Source organism: Oryza sativa, chromosome 3, assembly GCF_034140825.1.
Source record: "Oryza sativa Japonica Group chromosome 3, ASM3414082v1".
Lineage (NCBI taxonomy): Eukaryota > Viridiplantae > Streptophyta > Magnoliopsida > Poales > Poaceae > Oryza > Oryza sativa.
Window position 1 is genome coordinate 6,438,957 of NC_089037.1, and position 20,890 is coordinate 6,459,846.

A 20,890-nucleotide genomic window follows, 5' to 3' on the forward strand; every position below is an offset into this window, starting at 1 on the left:
CGCCTCCGCGCCTGCCTGCTGCTGGCCTCGGCTCCTCGCCCGCCGCCCGAGCCCGCCTCCGCACCCATCCCCGGCGCCGACCTCGGCTCATCGCGTGCCGCCAGCAGCCCGCGCCCGCTACCGCCTCGCCTCCTTTGCCCTCGCCGCCGCCTCCGCTGGCGGCAACGGCTGCAGGTAGAACCTCTCCTTCACTGGAGGGCAGTGGTAGGAGGCCAAGCTTGATGGGCTTGGCGGCCTTGGTGAGCGCTGCCTGCGCGAGGGCGCCGCCGGTGATCCCAGTGGCGACGAGGCCGAGCATGGCGCAGCGGCTGGTCTGGACGTTAGCGGCGGTGTCGGCCGTGACAGGCGTGGCCTCTGATGGAACGCTGATGGAGAAGAGAGAGAGAGAGAGATTGGGAGAGAGAGAGACTGACAGGTGGGGCCCACCTATATTTTTATAAATGAATTGTTGACTGGACTGCCACGTAGGATCAAAACCACCGTGGATTAAGCCAGAGGGGTTATTTGTCCGGTTTGCAAAGTTGGGGGTGAAGAATGTCCGGTTTTGTGATTAAGGGGGGTATTTTGGTCGACCGCGATAGTTCCGCGGGGGGAGGGGGTAATTCGTACTTTTTCCTTTTTTTATGATTAATTATAATACCACGTAAACGTAACGTTAGATGAAGATTAGGTCACGTGCCACGCATGCACTTGTAGGATGAAATCATAGTCTCAACCCCTTGTGAGACCAAGACGGGTCGGTTTTAATAATTGATGGAGCTTCTATGTCATGTTTTGTGGTTGAAGGACGATAATCATACTGAGATGATAGAGAGAGCCATCTTTTTTTTTCTATTTTGCAATTTGTTGGACTGGAAGTCCATCTTTTATGCGGTGCAGCCGTGCAGGTTCTGCCATCTGCCGTTCAGGGAGAGAGAGAGAGCCTTAGGGTCCATAGAGCGTTAAGTTACAAACAAAGTTCGTAGAAGTAACTAAGTATATGTCAGATCATGGATTCGACAAATCTTGGCTATACGAACTGAATTAAACATGGCAAAGTGTCCCTCACAAAAAATGACAGTGAAAGTTTATCAAACAGATGCATTATCAACCGAAATTCGCCCCAAAAACTGTTCGGTGCCTTACTATAAAGAGGTGGTGGTTTGATACAAGTTGATGCGAAACATAAAAACTAGATAGGTATCCCGCGTATTGCTGCGGGAGAATTACGTGATAATATAGAGATATGAGTTCTAAAATTTTCTTTCTTACCTATTATACGATTTATTTTCATGTGTTTATATATTTTTTGTACCTTTATCAATTATCCTAAGGATGGTTGTATGGTGTTTCTTTTGGAGGGAAGAGATGGAATTTACACCCCTGATGAATCATCCAAAGGCTAAAAACAATTGAGATGATGTGGCTTCATGAGAGAAGAGAGAATTAGCATTAACTACATTTAGTGGAGATAAACTTTATAGATATATAGGATGTGATAAGATAACAAGGTGTAGCATGGTAATTCTCTCAGCAGCCAATTCACAAAACAAAAACAACAGAAACTCTCACATCATATTAAAAACAACACAAACTCTTCAATGCACAAATCCTCCGGGCTAAACGCCGCGCAACTGCTAAAATGGAAGATCAAAGCTTCCTAATCCTATGACAACAATTTTCTTTCTTGTGCTAGTCATATTCCCTTTGCTGATACATACATGGAACGGAATGCAAAGTAGTATATAGCTGTGTAAAGTTGCAAATGAAATCCCCTGGAATGCCAGTGCTGCATCTGCATGTATATAAATTAACCGGGTGTTCTTCACGAGCGCACACCGTTGGGGAAGGACGCGTCCAGCCATCCACCCTTCTTGGCGCGCTCGACGTAGCAGCATAACTGCTTGCCGGCGTCCGGCACGTCGAGCGCGAGGTCGTCGACGCAGCCGGCCACCCGCTCGAAGCCCTTGGTCATCTGGTTCGGCGTGATGAGGCCGCGGCCGTAGCACTCGGCGAGGAGGCCCCACAGCCGCTCGTCCTTGCCACGCTTCTCCATGATCGCCACCAGCGCCTTCTTCACCACCTCGTGGTGGAAGAATGGCATCCCGAGCTCCTTGATGCACTGGCACGCCTCCCGGATGTCGCCGCCGCAGTCGTACTCCTGCAGCAGCCTGCCGATCTTGTCCTTCACGTCGTCCAGCTCCCACCCGGCCTTGCCGGTGGCGCCGCCGCCCCAGCAACGCAGTATCCGCTCCGCAGAGAGCTTCGCGCCGAGCAGGGCACGGGCGTTCCGGAGCGCCAATAAGCCGGTGGAGGATCCCCCTGGCTTGCCGCGGCCGGCCTCCTCCTCCATTTTCTCTAGGTTCGATGGCGCGATCACCTCGTCGACCACTGACCTGGCGAAGAACATGGTCAGGTCCTCGACGATGGCGGGGTTGTCCAGCGCGGCGTCCTCGGCGGACTCGATCAGGAGGTGGAACCCCGACACGACGTCCTCCGGCGGCATTCCGAGCGAGGACAGCAGCACGGACGCCATCTCCTTCTCGCGGCTCTTCCGGTCCATCGCGGAGGTGATCAGCTTCTTGACGAAGATGGCGTTGTAGGAGGAGGAACACGCGTAGTTCTCGGCCTCCAGGCTGCTCATCACCTCGATGATGTCCCCTGTCAAGAAGTACTCCTTTATGATCGACAATGTCTTCGCCTTGAACTGCCGCACCGCAGCGTCGTCCTCGACGACGGCCTTCTTCGGCTCGGGGCCCAGCGGCTTCAGCGACGACGCGCAGAGCCATCCCTCCGACGAGGCCTTCAGGATCATCGATTTCAGGAGGCGCCTCGCGTTTGGCACGTCGAGCGTCAGATCGTCGACGGAATCGATGAGGCGGTTGAACCCTTTGGTGATCTGGCTCTCGTTGATGATGCCTTCGTCGGACGCCGACTTGAGGAGATCCAGGATGTGCCCCTCGGCGCCGCCGCCGCGCTCCATGGCGAGGGTGAGGGCGCGCTTGACGATGTCGTGGTGGAAGAAAGAGATCTTGAGGCCCCTGATGCACCGGCAAGCCTCTCCGATGTCGCCGGCGGCGAGGTACTCCTCGAGGATGTCAGCGATCTTGGCCTTGGCCTCCTCCACCGTGATGCTCTTGCTCCCGCCCCACCTCTGCAGGATGATCTCGCCGTGGTGCGGCACGGACAGGTAGCTTTTCTCCGCCCTGTGAAGAACCTCGGCGCCCTTGCATCCCTCCGGCAGGCACGTCAGCTGCTTGGCCAGGAACGCCGGCGGGAGTATGTCGTCGATGATGGCGCGGGCGACGAACACGGCGAGGATGTCGACGGCGTCGGGCGTGTCGACGGACAGGTCGTCGCAGGACTCGGCGAGCTTGCCGAACCCCTTGTACACCTGCGGCCGGTCGATGACGTCGCCGTACAGCGAGGACAGCAGCACGGCCGCCATCTCCTTCTCCCTGTCGTGGCGGTCCATGGCCACCGAGACCAGCTTCTTGACGAAGTAGTAGTGGTAGCACGGCACGCGCAGCTCCCTCAGCTCGTTCGCCGTCGCCGCGACGTCGTCCGTGGAGAAGTACTCCTCCAAGATCGTCGTGGCTTTCCTCTTGAACTGCATGAACTCCTCCGACGACACCGTCGGGCTTCGCAGCAGGCTCGCGTCCTGATGACAAATTAACCACCTCGCCATGATAGTTAAAAGAAAAAAAACGCAGAGGCAAAATCAACGCAAATACGGATCTACCTCGGCGGCGGCGCATTGGATCGCCGGCTTGTGCATCGCGGGAGGAACAAGATCATCAGGACGGGACTCCATGGGGGACATGCTGCAACTCGTTCAAACTCAAACCATCCGAGTTCCGCAAGCTGCAGATGCCCCCTGCTGCATGCAGGGGGAGACACCTGTAACCTCGGTTATTCTTGACGTGGCGTCCACCAAATGCATGCAGGCGCCACGATCCTCAACTTGTTACATGTACAGAAACGATCGGTGATGAGAAGAACACCAGAATTATTCCGCCCCGAGTTGTCGAGATCGAGAGGCTGCCGTGTTCATCTGGTATTATTTGCCTTTGGCAGGGACAGCTCTAGCTCAGGGAGCGATTGAGAGAGAGCTGTGAGGAGCGAGGGCAGCAGAGGCCATGGCTTTTATGTGTTCGGTTCGAGCCTCCCGAGCAAGCAGGAGGAAGAATGGCCACACCATGCAAATCTCTGGACCGAGTCACTGGGAAGTGGGCCCGGGCGTTCCAGGTACAGGATGCAGGCGTGGACACGGTGCATGCCGATTACCGAGATGGGAATTTAGGCAGTTGGATCCGATGAACCGGGTCGTGGCCCCCGCGGGAAACGGCCGAGCGGTTGAATCGGTCTCTGCATCCGTGCATATCAACCAGATTTGGAGTTGCCTATTAGCCGCATACGGCGGATGCGCGTGAATTTTCGTGATGCCGGTGTCATGCTGGATTCCAACTCGATCATATCCTAAGTTCGAACCGAGTTCTAATTGAAACCAGTGTGCCACCCTATATACGAAATTTTTATACTCACGCTCTGAATACTAGAAAACTCTCTGCACTCGTTCAATCGATCAAGCAATTCGCTTCCATGGCTGTTTTCACACGATCGTACCCCATGGACGTCGACGACGAGTTAGCCGATGATCTCGACCGGATCAGTGCCCTCCCCGACGACTTGCTGCACGTCATCCTCTCCATCCTGGGCGACGCGACCATGGTCACGAGGACGGCCGTGCTCTCGCGGCGATGGCGACGCGTGTGGACCCATGCCCAGAAGCTCTCCTTTGTCGACACGGATCCGAAAATACGAGCCAAGCCAGGCCAGTTCGGTGGTTTCGTGGACTGGGCACTCGCCCAACGCGGCGATGCTAACATACAATCTCTCAGTATCTCCATGCCCACCAGCGACAGCGCCACGCCAGAGCAGATCAATGACTGGCTCCGCTACGCCATGCAACACACCATCAAGACATTCAAACTTTGTTCGCCTTATCATTCAAGCTATGAGACGGATGATGATCACCCGCTGCCAATTCTCGAGTTGCCCAGCAATGCGAGGACGACGTCCATCGAGCTAAGACTGTCCTCTTTTCGGCTCCGACTCCCTGTATATGCATATACACGATCGAACAAGCGTTCGCCATCTCAGGAACCTTGGCCTACGCATGCGCGGACAGTACTCGTGCAATACTGACTACGGTTTATGGCTCCTCAAGAACTGTCCTAACATCGAGCATTTAGACATATATCTTCGACACATGTTCTCCATGAATGGGCTCATTGACCTGATGGACAAGGGCGCACCTCGTCTTCACAAAGTTAGGAGCATGGTAGTGAAAACATCTTACTTGTGGCCGGAACATCGTTTTGTGACATGTGTACGGCCGTTGCTCCTGATGTGTCCTGGCCTAAGATCGTTTTGCGTCAAGATTAGTGGTAGGGATAAGGTGAGTTGATTTCCTGAAATATATATCTAGTACTATGTTGTTCTCTATATAATTAGCTACTATATATATGCAATATCGCATCCTCAAAATACAGGCGGCTTACATTAATGCTTTTCTGTTTTCTTTATCCACAGATACCACTATTTGAGGACCCAAATACATTGGCGAGCCAACCCAACATTACCATGGATTTCCTACATGAGGCAAGTATAATTGGCTTCACAGGAACAGATCAAGAGATGCACCTCGTGAGTTTCTTGTTTGGGTGCTCAACTTCAATCACGTGCATGACTATTCTGCCAGAATGTGATGACAACGACGATCCAAACCGTAGCCAACTACTAGAAATTCCATTTACTGGGCACGGTTGTTGGCATTTTCAAAGAGATAAATATACGTGGAAGCGAACGCAATATGAAGGTGCACAAGGGAAGAGTTGTGCATATTGAGATTTAACCATCCCTGTCCCTCCAACCGAGAGAACTGGTAGACACGAGGGCTCGTTTGTTTTGCGATGATGCATCAAACATTTGGGGGAAATCCAAATGTTGTCCATGAAGACCTATGAACTACCATATCATAAAGAAATAGACGTCTGAAATTTATCCACATCACTATGATTAAAACTTTTATTCACAAATTTAATGATGAGTAAAAGTTTTACAAAGAGTAAAAGTTTAACTCATGGAGATATGGATAAATCTCAAATGTTTACGGTAGTTTATATGTTTGCACTATATATGTGGTTTGCATCATGTATTTGCTTCATTTGTATCATATGCATCAAGCGGCCCTCGTGTTGTGTTTCTAGTATAGTTTGTTTTCGACATAAAAAATATGTAAATATACTCTTGTCTTGGGAGTTCAGCGGACCTTTGACTTTTTTTTTCTTAGCAAACGAAATACACATAGTTCAATTGGTTAGGTCTCTATTGGTTAGGTTTCTAGTGATGAAACTCGTCCACTAGAGTCTCTGATATTTATCTGCCGCATTGTTCGACTAGTATAAATGGCCAAATGAGCCACCCAGCCCGGCCCAATCTGAGATCAATTAGGCTGGCACGACCTAACCTACACGTCGGGTCAGGTTGGGTCCGCCCATGGGCTACACCAATGACCCAGACATGACCCAAAACATTTGGGCCGGGCCGTCCTAAAGGCACAAAAACTCGTGAAAACCCATTGTGCTTCTCCTTGCAATAAGTCTATTGTTTCTCCCTCATCTCTTTGGGCCGTGTCTTATATGACTAGAATAAGTCTATTTGCATCCCTCTTCTCTCTGGGCTAGACCTTATATGGCTGAAATAAGTCTATTTTGTCTCCCTTATCAATTTTGACTCCGTGATCATTGGACCATGCCAGGCTAGCCCACTGTTCCAAGGCAGAGACCCGGACACGATCCAACTTTTGGGCCAGGCCAGACACTAGTCGTGTCGTGCCGTGTCGTGCCTAAGCCAAGCCTAGGGCTAGGCCGTCGGTACTCGGGTCTTATAGCTATCTATACCGACTGCTTTTACTACGCCGTGGCCCGTGGATGCGTGAGGGGGTGAGATGGGATGCGGAGACCGGACGGCTGTGTCCTGTTCAATTCCGATCTGCATGCCCGATTGGATGCTCTAGTTGGGAACTCATCCGATTCCCCAGTTGTCTCTCTACAGTATAAACTCGTTAATCGATCGATCAAATCTTGATTACGTAAACTGTGCAGGAATTTCGCTCTCATGGCAACTTTCGCACGTGCTGATACCATGGATGACCACGACGATCCAGCCGATGATCTCGACCGGATCAGCGCCCTCCCCGACGACTTGCTACACATCATCCTCTCCAATCTGAACAACGCGACTACGGTGACGAGGACGGCCGTGCTCTCGCGACGATGGCGGCGCGTGTGGACCAATGCCCAGGCGCTCTACTTTGCCGATATGAATCCCAAACGACGACGGGCCATCAAGCCAGGCCAGTTCGGTAGTTTCGTGGACTGGGCGTTCGCTGAACGCGGCGACGCTGACATACAATCTCTCACTATCCACATGTCCTACCGCAAGAGCGCCACGCAGGATCAGATCAACGACTGGCTCCGCTACGCCATGCGACGCGCCGTCAAAGCTTTCAGGTTTTATTACTTTTCGAACGCACGTGATGGTCAGGACCTGCAGCTGCTGCCAATCGTCGAGTTGCCCAGCCATGCGAGGACGGCGTCCATCGTTCTATTTCTGGGTTCTTCCCGTCTCCGGCTCCCTGCGTCCCCGGCGGCATGTTACGAAGCGCTGACAGAGCTGAACCTTCGCTGGGCGTCGTTCGACGAGGAAGAGGGCGCCAGCGCCGGCGGCCGCACCCTCGGCGACTTCTTGTCGACATGCTGCCCTCGCTTGCGTAAGCTGGAGATGTCGAGCCTGAAGCTGTTGTCTCGGCTAGTTCTGCGCACCGAGTCACTCGAAGAGCTTCGCATTTCCTACGCAAACGATCTACAATCGCTGGACGTGACGGCGCCCAACCTGCGCGTCTTCACCCACACATTCTGCTGGTACGGTTTAACTCTCGATGACATCAACGCGCGGTCGGTGATCAAAATCGTGGCACCGAGGCTGGAGGAGATCGCCATGGACAACCAAGTGTTCATGAACACTCCGGATTTACATATACATGGCTTGAAAAGCGTTCGCCGTCTTTGTGACCTTAACCTAACGGTGCATGGACAATACTGCAGCAACCGTGGCTACGGTTTATGGCTCCTCAAGAACTGCCCTAATGTCAAACACGTAGACCTTCTTCTTAAATCCAGCGTGTTCACCACGGACGAGGAGCTTGCTGATCTGACGGACGAGAGCGCACCCCGGCTTCACAAAGTTAGGAGCATGGTCTTGAAAACATCTAAGTTGCCGCACCACCATTTTACGGCAAGTGTACGGTCGTTTCTTCTGATGTGCCCTGGCCTAAGATCACTCTGCATCAACATTACTGAAAGGGGACAGGTGAGTTAATTTTCCAGAAAATATTTAGCACCGTACTACTATTCTCTATGAGATTTGCTACCGTCCAGCAGAGGGAGGCGGTACCAAATCCTAGCCGTCCGTTGGGACAGATCAAACGGTTGAGATTGCTCGGTACCGTGCGGTACCATTAGCTCTTATAGTGGTACCGTTTCTTTAAGAGAAGTGGAAGGGTAGTATAGACTTTTCGCATGTAAGGGCGAGACGCCGGCCTCCAGGGTGCGTGGTGGGGTGTTGATGGCGGCACCAGACTGTGGGTTCCAGACCCGATGTCGATTGCGGCGGTAGGTAGCGAGGTGCGCTGCGGGGCCAGCATCGATGGACGGCGAGGTCTGGGGCCAGCGTTGATGGCGGCGGCGGCGAGCTGCGGGGTTCAAGGGTTCAAGGTGGCGTGCAGCCTGCGAGATCCAGCCCCAGCTTCGACGGCGGTGGCGAGCATCAGGGTGTGTCACAAGGCTAGCATCGGCGACGACGTGCTGCGAGATCCGATCCCGGCGTCGATGGCAGGGCTGCGAGATCCGCGGCCGTGTGCGGCATGTGTGGCCTGCGACTCTGCGAGATCCAGTCTCGGCGTCGATGGCCATGGCGGGCGGCTGCGGTGGCGGTAGGGGCGCTGCCGGCCGCGACAGCGAGGTGGCCGTGGAGAGGTCAGACTAGGTGCCACGGCAGCGGCGGGGGTGTTGGCGGCCGAGGCAGCGAATTGGTCGTGGAGTTGTCGGATTAAGCATCACGCCAGCAGCGGCGAGTCGTCGGACCAGGCGGCGGCACTGGCGGCAAGGAAGAACTGCAAAGACGCGCATATGAGGGAGGAAATAATGGACGCAAGCATGCAGCGGGGTCCAAGAATGAGAATTTTTCTTTTTTGACGAAGAACTCAGGAACGAGATTAATTGACTCAATATTGGGAGAGATTTTTACTCATTCCCAATCCTACCCCTAAACATTGGATAGCCAGATTTGTTTCAGTACCTAGTGGTACTGGTACCTTGGGTACCAAGTGCTGGACAGTAGCAAATCTCATTCTCTATACGTAGTACTAGCTGTGCACAAAATTCTCTCTCTTAAACTGCCTACGTGTTTTTACGTTTTTCCTACTTTTCTTTATGAACAGATATCACTATTTAAGGACCGAGATACATTGGCGAATCATCCGAAGTTAACGTTGGAATTGCTTCAGGAGGTAACTATAACTGGCTTCACAAGGACGGATGAAGAGATAGACCTCGTGAGTTTGCTGTTTGGGAGCTCAAGTTCAATCATGAGCGTCACCATACATGCCACTGAAAAGGAGGATACAGAGAAAGTCTCGTTGAAAAATATTATGGCAGAAGATGATGACAACGACGATGATACAACAACTCATCAGCAACTACTGGAAATTCCATTTACTGATCACGGCTGTTGGCGTTTTCAAGGAGATGTATATAGCTGGAAGCGATACACAACAGAGGACGCACTGAGTGACTCAGTGACAAGTGGTGCCTGCTGAAATTTAACCAACTCTCTGTCTCAGATAGAGAGAATTAAACATCAGAGCTATAGCCCACTGTTAACTCTAATTTATCTATAGTCAATCTAATAGCAAATTCATACAATAATTGCTTGCTATACTATTCATATATGGTCCCACTTATCATACACACACCACGTCTTGAAGTCCGTGCTGTAGTTGGCTACAAATATGTAGCCCGCTGCTCTTCTATCTTATCTTTTATCTCATTAAAATATGTTTATAGTTAGCTAATAGTCTGCTATTGTATCTGCTCTCAAAGGCTAGCTAGCTATTCGGTTGTGTTGCGAAGTCGAATCCAACATTTGTACTATGCTGTTGGGGCACCATTGCGTTCGATTTCTAGTATAGATCGATATTCTTTTTGGCTTAAAGATTATGTACAAATCTTCTCATATTCTGATCTTTGAATCTTGAAATTTTCTGTAGCAAAACTGAATAAAAACCTTAAACTGGCGTGGTGGTGTTGTGTTGATCACTCGCTCGGCCGTGTGCGCTTTATCCGTGCTGCCCAGGAAAACTCTTTTAATCACCGGGGTTTATACATGGCCTGACAAGCGTTCGCCATCTCCGCGACCAAACTCCATTGATTCATGGACAATACTGCTGCAACACTGACCACGTCTTATGGCTAATAAAGAACTGTCAAGAGCATCTTTCCTAGGTACCACGAGGTATTATGAGGTACGAGGTACCCTGAGATACCAATCTAATCTAACCATTGGTTTAGCATGGATATGATCGGCCTAACAAAAATAAGGTCTCCTCTCTTCCATCTGCTCGTATCAGGTTGTCCGTGCCGGCTGTCTGCGCCGCGCCGCCGTCGCATCGAGCCCACCGCCGCCTGCTGCCGTCGCGCGAATATGAGGTTGCTGTCGTGCATCGAGCCCGCCGTCGCGTGAAGATGCTTGAGCAGTAGGAATTCTGAAGGAAGATGAAGGTTGTCCAATCGAAGATGCTTGAGCAGTAGGAATTCTGCAAGAGATGGAAGTTTCTTCCAATTTATACAACTTCCCAATTCCCAAATCTAAGCTAATAAGATTTTTCACATAGGCTTTTGCAATCCAGTATGGGATTTTAGCACCAGCATAACCTGAAATCTTTAGGTTCTTCATATTAGAATTTGGCTCAAGGTTACCAAGAATGATTGAACAATCTTCTCTGCTGTTGGTGCCATCATCCTCTGACCATTCTAGAGATAATGAGCCGAGATGTCGTTTTTCCTTCAGCTTCACATTCTTGGCTTCGCATTCGAAGGTGCTTTAACTTTGCCAGTTTGCCCATAAAATCAGATGTGTGGAACAATACCGTTTTAAACAGACGCAAAGATCGTGCCCTTGGCCATATCTGACACCCTCGACCACGGGGGCGGCCGGATCTGGTAACGAGGTGACAGGAGTGGAGGCGCTAGGGAAGGGGAGGAGGAGGGCTCCATAGGATGAGGAGGAGCGGAGGAGACGGCAGCCGACGACATCGGCGTCCATGCTCGAACGCGAACGGAGGAGATGGAAGCCGGCAACCGGCGGCATCTGTTCACCGTCGGTGGGAGAGAGAAGGGGAAAGCGACGTACCGTACGGGAGAGGCGGGGGAGATCGCTGGGTTGGGTGTTATTGCGAAATTACCATCTTACCGGCTAGGCTGGTCCTAGCTGATCCAGCAGCGTCTTCGGTCGCTGGGCCTGGAAACATGGGCCGGACCACAACGGGTAAAGGAGGAGGAAAAAGTACATGGAAGGTCCCTCAACTTGTCATCGAGTTATAAAATCGTCCCCAACCATAAAAACAGATATATGACATCTCTTAACTAATGAAAACCGGTCACAATAGGTCCTTCGGTGGTTTTGACCCCGGTTTATTCTAGGTGACGGCTGAATCAGCGTGTGATCCATGTGAGCCCTACATATAAGGATGCCATATCGGCCCACACTCTCTCTTTCCCCTCTTCTCTCCCTTCCTCTCATTTTTCCCCTGGGCGTCGCTGGATGCCGCCGCCGCTCCGCTCCACTCTACCGGCCGCTCGACTCGCGATCGTACGTCTGGCCGTTTGCCACGACAACGGGGTCGCGCATTAGATCGAGAGAGATTGGGCACCGGAAGTCCGACGGCGGTGCCGGGGCTCGATTTCTTGTATCAGCGACAGCACGCTCGCCTTCAGCGCCTGCTCCGCCTCCGGTGCCGGCGAGCACCGCCGGCACTGGCGCGACGCGAGGGCGAGGACGTCGAGCACGTCGTCGGCGAGGCCCAGGCGCCCAGCTCGACGACCGGCAAGAGGTCGAGCAGCGTGGCCAGGTCGTGGTTGAGCTCCCGTAGCTCCGCCTCCATCTCGTCTGACTCCAGCAGCAGCCGCATCCGGCTTCGCACCGAGCAATCGGCGACGATCGCCTTGAACCAGGAGCACCTCCCGCAGGCACAGCGACGCCAACCGCGGCAACTCCCCGGCGGCGCCGCACAGCCTCGATATCTATATCAGCTCCCCGGCGGCGCCACACACTCATAATGCAAATGAAAACATTCAGTTCAGATCTATATCAGCTTTATCTGTCATGAATTCTCAGAAGCAGAACTGGCATGGTAAGCTGAAAGTTTGTTTCATCATTGCCAAACCGCCAAATCTAACAAAGTAAATCTAATGAACGAAAACACGAATATTTTAGAGGAAATATGATAACTGAATGTATCCATTACGCTGACACAGACCAATCACGAGCTCGAAGCATCATGACCTGCAACACTGAATGGCATGGTGGATCTAGCACAGTCATTGGGGATTCATTCTTCAAAGGATTCCAGTCCGACAAGCCCGGGGTTAGCACTGTGCATGAACAGAACAGATATAAACAGAGAAGAGTGAGATTTTTCTAAAACAGGGTACAAGAAAAGAAACTAGTCTGCATCAAGAAAAAATTGTACGCAAGCAACAATCGTATTGCCTACTGGAGCCATGGCAACAGAAATGATTTCTTGACGCGTCGATCTATCCCCTTCTTGCAAAGATGGTGACACCACAGAGATATTGGTTCCCCAACCTTAACAGGAGCAAGAGAGGACGATTCAAAACACACAGGAAAAAAACCATATACCATCGATCCATGAAAAAAAAAATCAAATTGAACATGTAGAAGGCAACATGAAAACACAGACCAGAAAGAAAAGATAAACCGCGGCGCCCCGCAGGTCATCCAACGCGGCCGCCAGTAGCTTAGACCGCCTCGAGATGGACGCGAACGAGGCGCGCAGGAATGGCGCGGGTGTGTCGACGGCGGACAGGTCGCGTGCCAGGCGGTGCAGCGACCGGAGCAGCTCCCTGTAGGACGGCCGCTCGCACGCCTGCCGCCGCCGCCCGCCCGCTCGCTGCAGAGCTCGTCCGCTGCGCGCTCGCGGCCGCTGCCGCTCTGCTCGCTAGCCCGCCGCTGCCGCTCCGCTCGCTCGCCCGCCACTGCCGCTCTGCTCAGCCCGCCGCGCACTCGCTCGCTGCCGCTCCCCTCCCCTCCGTCGGCCGCCGCGTGCTCATCCGCCTCCTCGGGTCGTCTCCATCGACCTCCTACGTCATGTCCCGGCGCAGGCGGAGGCAGCGCCGCCATCACCGCCGCCGCGTCGCCCGTCGCCGGCCGCCGACGCCCTCCTCTCCCGCCGGCGTCCTCCCCACCCGCTGACCAGCTTGCGCAGAGTGGTGAGAGAGAGAAGGAAGGGAGAGAAGAGGGGTGCTGACGTGGACACCCTGACATGCGGGGCCATATGAGTTCCACGCTGACTAAATAACCACGTCGGATAAAACCAGTGTTAAAACCACCTAAAATGTAAAATAAACGGTTTTGTAAGCTGAGAGATGTTGGTTTTGTGGGTTGAGGGATGATTTTATAACTCTCGCGGCGATGGCGGCGCGTCTGGATTCATGCCCAGAAACTCTGCTTCGACGACGATCGGCAATCGAGATGGAGGAGGTTAGCCAACTTCGGTGGTTTCGTGGACTGGGCGTTCGCACAACGCGGCGATGCCGACATACAATCCGTCATCATCTTCATGTCCCGCCTCGACAGCGCGAGGCCGGAGCAGGTCAACGAGTGGCTCCGCTACGCCGTGCGGCGCGTCGTCAAAACTTTCTGGTTCAATGCCTGCGATTCGACGCCGATCGGTGCGTGGTGGGCACCGCCACCGCGTGACCATGGCCACCAGCTGCCAACCGTCGAGTTGCCCAGCTATGGGAGGACGGCGTCCATCAACCTCAACCTGTCGTCCTACCCCTTCCGGCTCAAACTCCCGGCGTCCCCAGCGGCAAGGTACGAAGCGCTGACAGATCTGAGCCTCAGCTCGGCGTGGTTCGGCGAGGACGAGGCCGTCGCCGGCCGCCGCACCCTCGGCGACTTCATCTCGTCCTGCTGCCCTCGCCTGCGTAAGCTGGAGATCATCGATCCGATGCGGTTGCCCCAGCTGGTGCTTCGTGCCGAGGCGCTCGAGGAGCTTATCGTTGCATCCACGCGAGATACGCAGACGATGGACGTGACGGCGCCCAACCTGCGCATCTTCGAACTCCACTACTTCAACAGCATGACATCAGTGACGAGCTATGGGGAAAGCATCGACTTGGTGGTCAGAATCACGGCACCGAGACTGGAGGAAATCGCCATAAACAACTCCACCCTGGAGATCGAGGACAACCTGGACCTGCGGATACATGGCCTGGCAAGCGTTCGCCGTCTCAAAAACCTCACTCTAGCGATGCATGGGCATAACTGCTGCAACACCGACTACGGTTGAGACTTCGATACGAGATGCTCGCCACTCATGAGGTCGATGATCTGACGGACAATGGAGCACCTCGACTTTACAAAGCTAGGAGCATGGTCATCGACGCATGTGGATTGGATCAATATTTGGTCACAAGTGTGTGGTCGTTGCTACTGATGTGCCCTGATCTAATATCACTTCGCATCTGTTTGAGAGGGTGGGGGTGAGCTCATTTCACTTCTAGTAATTTATTTAATTAGCACAATATAACAGCTCTATATATGCAAACTGCACCCCTCAAACACACCGGTAAGGCGTCGATCTGTTCTGACGTTTTCTTTACTTGTATTTACTCTCCATCTACAGAGATCGATCATCCAAGGACCAAGATACACGGACGGACAATCGTAATATATCGTTGGAATTTCTGGAAGAGGTAAGATTAACTAGCTTCACAGGAACAGATGAGGAAATGGACCTCGTGAGATTGTTGTTCGGAAGCTCGAGTTCAATCAAGAGCATGACTATAAGTACCCCTGAAAAGGAGGTAGCTGATAACTGTTCGGGAGACTTTTTGCTAGATTCTGACGACGACTATCCTTATTATCACCGACTGCTGAAAATTGCTCCACTAAGTCACCTCAGTCGTTGGCATTACAAGAGATTTGAATATACTTGGACGCGATATGCAACAGAGGACGCACGAGCGGTGGACGCTGAAGCCAATTCTCCCAGTCCAAGAACAGTGAGGGCTGTGAATATTGGAAAAGGAAAGAAAAATCAAAGCTAGCTAGGGTCATTCTTCTGATTTTGATTGTTTAAGTTTGAATCCAAAATGAATATTTAGGACATTCAAAATATTAAATAAAATTTGAGTTTTCAAATTGTCAGGGTTACGGATAAGGTATACCCTCTACCCTTAGATGTATGCTATACGGCAATACGGTATATCGGTGCATATACGGACGTTCTCTGAACACGCTAAGGAAATCCATCACGAAGTCTACCAATGGAAAGGTTCCTACCCGTATAGGACTGGGTCGTTACTATATCGTGCAGGCTCCAATGTCTCCGAGTCCTACTTGGGGACCGCCTGACCTGCGATATAAAAGGGACCCCCCGGGAGACCTAAGGCATCGAATCTCATAGCCGACACAACGACCACAGCCTACGAAGCCGGAGACTACAGGAGCCAAGTCGCCGAGTGATCTAGTCGAATCAACTCGACTACGATCTCGTCGGTACTACCGAGTTCTACTTTTCCCTTTGTAATATATGGTTCTTTCCATATAATCCCATATCAACTGGATTAGGGCTATTACCTGCTAAGAGGTCTGAACCAGTATAATCTTTGTCTCTTGTTTCCTTAATGTCGTATTACGTAGATCCTCGTACCAGCGTACCCCAATACCCTCTATATCCGGTCTACGGGTACCCACCGTCGACACAAATATTCCTTATGTCTTCACGGTGTATTTCTTTAGTGCTATAGATGTTGGTTCATTTTTTTCTAGGAATTTGGTTAAAGTTAAAAAAAGTTTGATTTAGCATAAAACTAAAATGACTTGTACAATATGAAACGAGAGTATCCAACAAAGAATGAAATAAAACACACCATATGACCGCAAAATACCCAGTAAACAAAAAAAGTTCACTGCTTGGCTATTAGCTGAGATTTCAAATTCTCCCTACTTAATTATCTAGTTGATATTCAGGAAATTCCTTTTTTTAAGTGGAAGTGTGGAGTATGCATTTCATGTGAGATAGCAGTCCACGGAAATAAATGGGTCTTCCAATGCGAAGTACTAGGTACTAGGTTTTGTTTGGTGGATTGGCCCATGAAACTCTCCTCCCTCGCATTTCGCCATTTCTCGCATCAACAATCTGAGGGTCACGCCGTCGCCCTGCCCGCCTCATTATCCTGTCTTTTCCCAAAACCCTCGCATCCGTCGGTCTAGCAAACCTTAGCTAGAATGAAGCTCGTTGCTTGTTACCCACAAGAGGAGCCAATAGAAGATGGGTGCCGAAAACACTAGTTCACGAATGTGCGTGAACTAGACATCTCGCGATCAGTTTTCCAACCATGTAGTGACGAGAGCTGGGGTAGGGTTAGGTTTTCGGGGATGGGGAGGGGGAGGGGGGAGGTGGTGCTGGGGGAGGGTAAAGTAGGGGATCGGATTTAAAGGGATCGCCTGAGAGGTGGTGCACTGGTGGTGGGTTGTCACACCCCAATCTGGCACCGCCGTACAACGGCAACTGACAGGAGCGTATCGTAGGAATAACGGCGCGAACCGCTTCCTACGAAACCGCAATCTCAGTACTAGTCCCAGGACATAGTGCTGGTACCCATGGTGACAAATATGAATCATTGCAAATCCTTAAAATAAATAGAGGATTTATTTACCTTAACTTAGGTTGCAGCTCAGAAAAGCCCGAGAATGCAACCGACGACACGGACGAGGAAACACCAACAACAGCAGCAGCAGCGGAACCAACGGACTAACACCCATCTCCACAGGCGACGGCTGGGAGCCAGGACGAAACCCTAATCTTCACTTCACTTCATCTTCTCTTCAGGGCGGAGGAACTATATATATTTATTTATATAGAGCAAGGGTGAGTACTTTCGTACTCAGCAAGTCACGGGAATTTAGGTGTTTAATGCAAGCTTGGAAGAGAGGCGAGGTTGTTTTACAATTCCTTTGTTTGAAATCATTTTTGAAATCACTAAGTGCTTTATTTCTTTTTAACTTTGGGTCGAAAGGAGACTTGCGTCTCGATTCGACTTAAGAGATGCTTTTCAACAACTCAAATGGTAATGTACCGACCTCCCGGGTCAGATCATTACTTCTCAACTCCCGGAGCCATTTCACTTGATTAACCGGCTCCCATAGCCTTTTTCATTTTCTCGGACTCCCAGAGTCTAGTTGCCCAGCAGCACAACAATCCGCTTCCACTCGGGAAGCCTAGTCTATGATGTCCGCAGACATCCCGAATCACACATATTCGTTTCTGACCACTCAGGTCATCCATCTGCCACATAGGCTGATTCTGGTTACGATTCCCACACCACAACAACTTTTCACAAAGCACAGGCAAACAAATCTACGCAACGGGAACCACCTCACATCCGCCCATGACCGTGGGCGCGGCTGTTCGACCAGTTAGTTAACCTCTACAGAGGGGTACATTTTACCCACAAGATACGAACTTATTCCGAACACCCGTCGGTATCGGAGGTTCGCAACAAAGCCTTTCCCAAGCCGACCCATGGATACCTCATGCCACATAGAAGGATCAAATCCTCACATAAGTATAGGCCATTTTAGTTTTCACAAATCAAATTCCAACCACCTCGATCGGTAATTCAGCAAGCTTCTCTTCCTTGCTTACCAGGAACCTGGTTTGGCTCCAACCGACCCTGTTCCCAACTATTGGCATGCGAGGTTTCCCTGAACCGACTAGTTACTTAGCCAGGGTGTCCCATTCCACCTTGTGGTTGCACTTTGATTATGCTCGATAAGTTTCCCACAGGAATCGGTCCTTATATGCGAATACGGGACAGCGCCACGTAGGCACAACCCCCGCATCGCGAGTTTTCACAATTCATTTTATTTTCAAACACACCGACACCACATGTCGGGTTTTCAAGGCTTCTCAAACTCATTTCCCAAATTATCGACAATCGATGGTGTCTGTGGAGTAGTTGGTATACGTGCTCAGAGAGCACGGATACCGAAGTACCACAAGGGTGGAGCGACAAGGAATAAGGGTAGTACAACCTACAGGAATTAGTGTGACTAATGGGTAGGTCCGTCGGTTTGGCACGCAAACCGAGGCCAAGCAAGTTAAGTGTGTGATTCTAATGCTGCAGGTTGCACACAAAATAATAATGATTTTCCAATTATAGGAGCAATTGGTCAAAGGGTGACTTGCCTTGCTCAAGGTGAAGATGAAGCTTCACGATTCTTCGAGAAAACCCGTGATCGACGAAAATCCGGTAACCGCGACTATACGTAAACAATCGAAAACCTAAACAAAAGACCAAAAGAAACACCCTATTTAGACTAATTAATAGTGCCATTAGATAGATCTCAATTTTACGGAATTATTGGAAGTGGAACGGAGTCAATCGGAGTTACGGATCGAGAGATATGAATTTTGGAAGTTTAATTGGAATATCTGGAATAGGAGAAATGGTTTATGGATTTTATAGAAATAATATTCTCAATAATATTATTGGTAGTCATTGATATGTGGGACCAAAGGAAATGATTCATGGAATAAAGAATTGATTTATGGAACGAGGGAAAAGGATTTAATAATCCCTTTGGAAAAGAAAAGGAAGGAGGGATGATAATCAGACTTCCTTGGGCGGCTCGCGGCGCGGCCCGAGGGGCTTGCGCAGCTCGGCCGAGCCTAATGGGCCGGCACGGCCGCGAGGAGGGCGGCCCAATGGGGCGCGGGAGGGGGAGGAGACCGACCGGGTGGACCGCGGTCCACCACGCGGGGTCCCGGGATGGGGCCCACATGTCGGCGGCTTGGCTCACGGTGGGGGAGGCGCATGCGGGTAGCGGCGCTAGGGTTCGGTGGGGTTGGTTTGGGGTTGGTGCACCGGGTGGACGGAGAGGAGGTGGGCCCACGTGCTGCCGCACGCCTTGTCGTGGACCGCGAGCACGGAAGGGAAAACGGAGGGAGGGGCCGACCGGATCGGCGTGACCGGGTCAAGCCGACGTGGCTGCCACGTTGGCAAGCGGGAGGAAGACGAAGGCTGTGCCCGAGATGGACGGCGGCGGCATTCACCGGAGCAAGGCGCGACCTCAACGGAAAAAGGAAGCACACCGGGAGGAGGGATGGGACGAGAGGAAGCGATTCAACGGCTCGGATGCGACGGAGGAGGTCCGACGGCGGCGGATTGCGGCGGCGACCGTCGGCGGCGGAAAAAGAGGGGAATCGCCGGTGGTCAACGAGGGTTCGATTAGAGGCGGCGGGAGCATCTCCGGGGCTCGGGGAGCTCATTCCTGGGGTCGGATGGGACGGAGGAGTCCCGAGTGAGGCCGGCGACGAGCGGCGGCTCCCCGGAACGGGCGGCAATCGCGACGAGACCATGCCGGGCGGCGGCGGGGCTTGGGGCTTCGTCTACGCGCGTTCGGGAGGGCTACCGAGCTACCGCGCGAGCCAAAAGAGGGAGAGGGCGAGCGAGAAGGGAGAACGGAGAGAGACACTACCGAGTCGAGACGGGCGCTGTGATGGGCGACCGACGGCGCGGGGCGAGCTCTCCGGACTCGGGCCGGGGAAGGGGAAGGAGAGGGTGCCCGTAGTCCCGCGTCACGTGTCGTCGCACACACCAGCTTCACCAGCACGTGCGACGGCGGAGGGAGGCGAGGTCGGCGAGCGGCAGAGATGGTCCGGCGGCAATGGCGCGGTGGAGGTTGGGCAAGGAAACGAGGAGGAAAGGGAGGGGCTCGAGTTGGGTTTTATAGGCGGTGGTGATGTCGGTTTGGGGAGGAAACCGACCTAGGCGGTCAAGGAGAGGAGCTGGCGGTCACGGGCGGTGTCGGGCAAAGTGGAAAAAGGAGGGGGAAAAGGGAGCGCGGTTCCTTCCCGATTTGAGCGAGCAGAGGGAGGAGGAAAACGCGCGTGAGGGAGAGAGAGGCGCTGCCTCCGCGTCTTGGACGCGAGCGCACGGAGGTGGGGCGAGCGGCAGGGCGGCATGGGCGGCTGCGCGGCGCAGGCGGCCAGGGTTGACGCGGCGGCGACCGGGCGGTCGGCCACGCGCGAGCGCGCGCGTGCGAACGCGAGGGCGCGGCCGGATTTCGAACGGCGGCGGCGGCAAAGCGGCCCCGGGGAGAGAGAGAGAGAGAGAGAGAGAGAGAGAGAGAGAGAGAGAATCGAGCGAGAGAGGAAGGAGACGGCGACGCTCTCTCCTGCTCCTGAACACGCGCGACACACGTGCGAGAGAGAGACGGACCGAGAGGGAGAGATGGACCGGAAAGAGAAAAACGGCCCAGTTGACCAAGAGGGAGGCAAAATAGACTTTTACCGAGAGAACTGATTTGGAGGGTTTGGAGCTTGGGGTTTGAATTTCAAATGGGGATTTGGTTATTTTTGGAGTCGGGGCAAATATTTGGCAAGGATTCAAAGGTAGTTAGATAGATCAATAGATAAATAGACAGTTGGATACGTAGATCGATAGGTAGAGGGATAGATGGATAGATAGGT

General features: G+C 52.4%; 3 protein-coding genes, 3 long non-coding RNA genes, 3 other non-coding genes and 1 pseudogene across 9 annotated transcripts; 5 read left to right on the top strand and 5 right to left on the bottom strand.

The window, feature by feature from the left end:
- Window positions 1-1,531: 1,531 nt before the first annotated feature.
- Window positions 1,532-4,242, bottom strand: LOC4332101 (MA3 DOMAIN-CONTAINING TRANSLATION REGULATORY FACTOR 2). Its single transcript, XM_015773829.3, has 2 exons — window positions 3,722-4,242; window positions 1,532-3,640 (listed from the first exon to the last, which is right to left on the bottom strand). The coding sequence occupies exons 1-2, from the start codon at window positions 3,800-3,802 to the stop codon at window positions 1,805-1,807; spliced, it is 1,917 nt and encodes a 638-aa protein (XP_015629315.1). The 5' UTR covers window positions 3,803-4,242; the 3' UTR covers window positions 1,532-1,804.
- A 339-nt stretch (window positions 4,243-4,581) lies between these two features.
- On the top strand, window positions 4,582-5,889 carry LOC136355604 (F-box/LRR-repeat protein At3g03360-like). Its single transcript, XM_066308399.1, has 3 exons — window positions 4,582-5,057; window positions 5,143-5,440; window positions 5,575-5,889. Exons 1-3 carry the CDS (start codon window positions 4,582-4,584, stop codon window positions 5,887-5,889), a joined length of 1,089 nt encoding a protein of 362 aa, XP_066164496.1.
- Window positions 5,890-7,188: 1,299 nt separating this feature from the next.
- LOC136355867 (putative F-box/FBD/LRR-repeat protein At5g56810) lies at window positions 7,189-10,062 on the top strand. The gene is made up of 3 exons (XM_066309040.1): window positions 7,189-8,415; window positions 8,652-8,876; window positions 9,545-10,062. The coding sequence occupies exons 1-3, from the start codon at window positions 7,189-7,191 to the stop codon at window positions 9,920-9,922; spliced, it is 1,830 nt and encodes a 609-aa protein (XP_066165137.1). The 3' UTR covers window positions 9,923-10,062.
- A 431-nt stretch (window positions 10,063-10,493) lies between these two features.
- Window positions 10,494-11,150, top strand: LOC136355879 (uncharacterized). The gene is made up of 2 exons (XR_010740419.1): window positions 10,494-10,627; window positions 10,733-11,150. It is a non-coding gene; the product is annotated as an uncharacterized lncRNA (long non-coding RNA).
- A 524-nt stretch (window positions 11,151-11,674) lies between these two features.
- Window positions 11,675-13,616, top strand: LOC136355880 (uncharacterized). Its single transcript, XR_010740420.1, has 2 exons — window positions 11,675-12,514; window positions 12,639-13,616. It is a non-coding gene; the product is annotated as an uncharacterized lncRNA (long non-coding RNA).
- Window positions 12,441-20,114, bottom strand: LOC112938370 (uncharacterized). The gene is made up of 2 exons (XR_010740418.1): window positions 19,897-20,114; window positions 12,441-12,969 (listed from the first exon to the last, which is right to left on the bottom strand). It is a non-coding gene; the product is annotated as an uncharacterized lncRNA (long non-coding RNA).
- Window positions 12,454-12,547, bottom strand: LOC112938482 (small nucleolar RNA Z223). The gene has a single exon (XR_003241681.1). It is a non-coding gene; the product is annotated as a small nucleolar RNA Z223 (small nucleolar RNA).
- On the bottom strand, window positions 12,614-12,763 carry LOC112938448 (small nucleolar RNA snoR134). The gene has a single exon (XR_003241648.1). It is a non-coding gene; the product is annotated as a small nucleolar RNA snoR134 (small nucleolar RNA).
- LOC112938428 (small nucleolar RNA snoR111) lies at window positions 12,848-12,976 on the bottom strand. The gene has a single exon (XR_003241628.1). It is a non-coding gene; the product is annotated as a small nucleolar RNA snoR111 (small nucleolar RNA).
- Window positions 13,805-14,895, top strand: LOC136355860 (uncharacterized; annotated as a pseudogene).
- Window positions 20,115-20,890: the final 776 nt, after the last annotated feature.